The sequence below is a fragment of the Botrytis byssoidea genome (genome assembly GCF_014898295.1).
Source record: "Botrytis byssoidea strain MUCL 94 chromosome Unknown BBYS_004, whole genome shotgun sequence".
NCBI lineage: Eukaryota > Fungi > Ascomycota > Leotiomycetes > Helotiales > Sclerotiniaceae > Botrytis > Botrytis byssoidea.
In genome coordinates this window covers 70,132-72,672 of record NW_024065845.1, presented here as the reverse complement: position 1 = coordinate 72,672, position 2,541 = coordinate 70,132, and the positions used below count along the sequence as shown (strand labels likewise).

The 2,541-nt window shown below is 41.1% G+C and overlaps 1 protein-coding gene across 1 annotated transcript; it reads left to right on the top strand.

Moving 5' to 3' along the window:
- Positions 1–1,236: 1,236 nt before the first annotated feature.
- On the top strand, positions 1,237–2,341 carry EAE97_002133 (uncharacterized protein; the record flags this gene model as incomplete). Its single annotated transcript, XM_038872644.1, has 2 exons — positions 1,237–1,957; positions 2,013–2,341. The coding sequence occupies 2 exons, from the start codon at positions 1,237–1,239 to the stop codon at positions 2,339–2,341; spliced, it is 1,050 nt and encodes a 349-aa protein (XP_038735850.1).
- Between the last annotated feature and the right edge of the window lie 200 nt (positions 2,342–2,541).

The window sequence follows — 2,541 nt, the reverse complement described above, 5'->3', positions numbered from 1 at the left end:
AGAAATCTGAACTGAAAAATTCATACCAACCGGTACAAGACTGCTGTTGATTAGCTTACGTAGACAGTTGACAGCGTGGTGCTATTTGATTATATCGCTTAAGTTTGATGTGGTTGGTAAGACAGACAGAATGTTTCCTCCGGTGGTAAAATGGTTACAACATGGCTACACATGGTAATTCTCCATTTAGACGTTCCGACCGAATGGCTGACCCAGTTTGAGACCCAAAAAATCGATTCGAAATTGATTAATATTATGCATCTGTAGGGTAATACATGATTATATGTATACTACCCACCAAAAGTCCTGACTATTATTAGTATCTCTCACATACTCGATGTCCAGTCTCGGCCAGCAACCAACGAAAGACAACAAAAGTCATAACTTACCACGCGACTTCGATCAATTTGCAAATTTTCCCTGTAAATTTCACCAGCTTTTGGTCTCTTGGCCCCTCCTTATAGGTTCTTGCTGTCATCCTGATACGACGAAATGAATCAACATGTAGAGGCTTAGAGAGTTTGATACCTACCTACCTAGGTACTCTTGGCTGAATTTGGAGATTCGAGACGAAAAACTCTCAAGTAGTTCTTGAAAATACTTCCGTGTCATTATTATTGGCTAATTTATGAAGTATAAATGATCACTAATATTCCAATCCAATATAGATATGATTACATGCCCGAGAGGTGAAAGGGGAAAAAAGGTCTAGCATCTGCAACATCAAAAAGAGAAGTTCTAGGAAGGAAAGGTACTAGGAGACAAACCACCAACAAAGTAAAGGTATTTCAAATCGACCATCTAAACTAATTCTCTCTGCCTTTCTATTCTTCTATATTCCTATGTTCCTAATATTCTTACCCTCCCATCAACTTTCATCAGCTCTGAAACCATGTCGTCCCCACCTTATCCAACCCCTCTTTAAGAAGTTGTCCAATTTACCTTTTACTGCGCCACGTTAAAATACTACTGTCACTGTTCCCCCTACACCTTACCCATGAACACCTGCGATCAACACAATCTCCACCTTTGATATCCCAAAAAGAGATAGCAGCCGCGTGCGTTTTCTTGGCTAAACTTTGGAAAGCAGATAGTTACGTTGTTTTTTTGGTTTGCGATTTAATCCGACGTTTAATCCGAATGGACTAACCCGCGATAAACCCCATACAACTTCAGACGAAGCTTTCTCAAAGCTCCCCTAGAGCTCGCTCAGATCGTCAAGAACCACTATACAAAATGGCAGTCTCAACTTCTGCACCACGATTGCACTTCGAACCTGATAGTGTACCGTTACCTACTTCATCTGATAATGCGGAACCGGCTTCTCCTGCATTATCATCTTCGACAGCTCTCGCACGTTTCGAATTTGAATCTGGCCGAGGAAATGAAGGAACTAAAATATTGATGGTAGAATGGGAAGATGAATCTACCGAAGGATCCATCAAAAATATGGGAGATTGGGAGGTATCATGGGAAGGGAAAAGTACGGTTCTATCCGCACGAGATGGAGCAGATGGGAAACTTCATCGACTCTACTTTCTACTGGCTCCGGGAGCTAGCATACCAAGAATCATAAAGTTATCACAAGTGGGAGGGAAGACAATTCAAACAAACCCATTACCTGCGATATTCCCACCCGAACTAGGATTGACTGCACGACAAGCTGGACGAAAAGGTGTGTTACATACAATCTGGGCGAAGAAAAGAATATCCGTCTTACAAAGGGAAATTGATGAGGAAATGAAAACAAATGGAGAGGGAATAGGTCTAGAAATGGCCATGCAGGAAAAACAATGGATTGAGGAAAACTTTGGTGTTGGGCCAAAAGTTGCACAGCTGGATTTACAACAAAATGCTACTCCAACTAGTCCAAAAACACCCGGTGGTGGTAGGTTATCCGAGAAGCTTAAGGGGTTGAAATTAGGAACTAGTGCCCACGACTTAAGTAATGTTTCAGGTACGCTTAAAGTTAAATGTCCATGAATGAAAATGATGAGGTTGACAAGTCTTAGCACCCAAATTCGAAAGTCAGCAAAACCCATTATCTCCTGAACAGGGTGATGTTGCTGTGTCGTCATTCTCCTTGTTTCATGGAGGAACTTCGCGCCATCAACCAACACGTCTTGTCGCTCAACATCCACCTAATCATTCCTCACAATATGGCATGAGTTCTCTAAACGCTCTTGCAATTGGTGATGTGTCACAAAAAACATCAGAAGAAGATCAAACAGAAGATGAATTATTTGCCATCAAAATGAGTCCAAGAAGTCCAGAGATGACAAAAAGTCCTTTTAGTTTCGCAACGAAGGATGTAGCTTTGAGTATGGCTCAAAAGAATTAGGAAGCTCGATCGCTATATCTTTCGAAGAAAGTCCAGAATTTTACTTACGATGATATGATTGATGAAACAAACGGCAGAATCGAACGAATTGATCTGACAAAGTACACACAACATTGGGAGGTTATATTTTCAAAAGCTACGAGAACACTCGCTTTATACCCACTACTTTGGTCGTCAAAATTTTGGATTTGGAGAAGGTC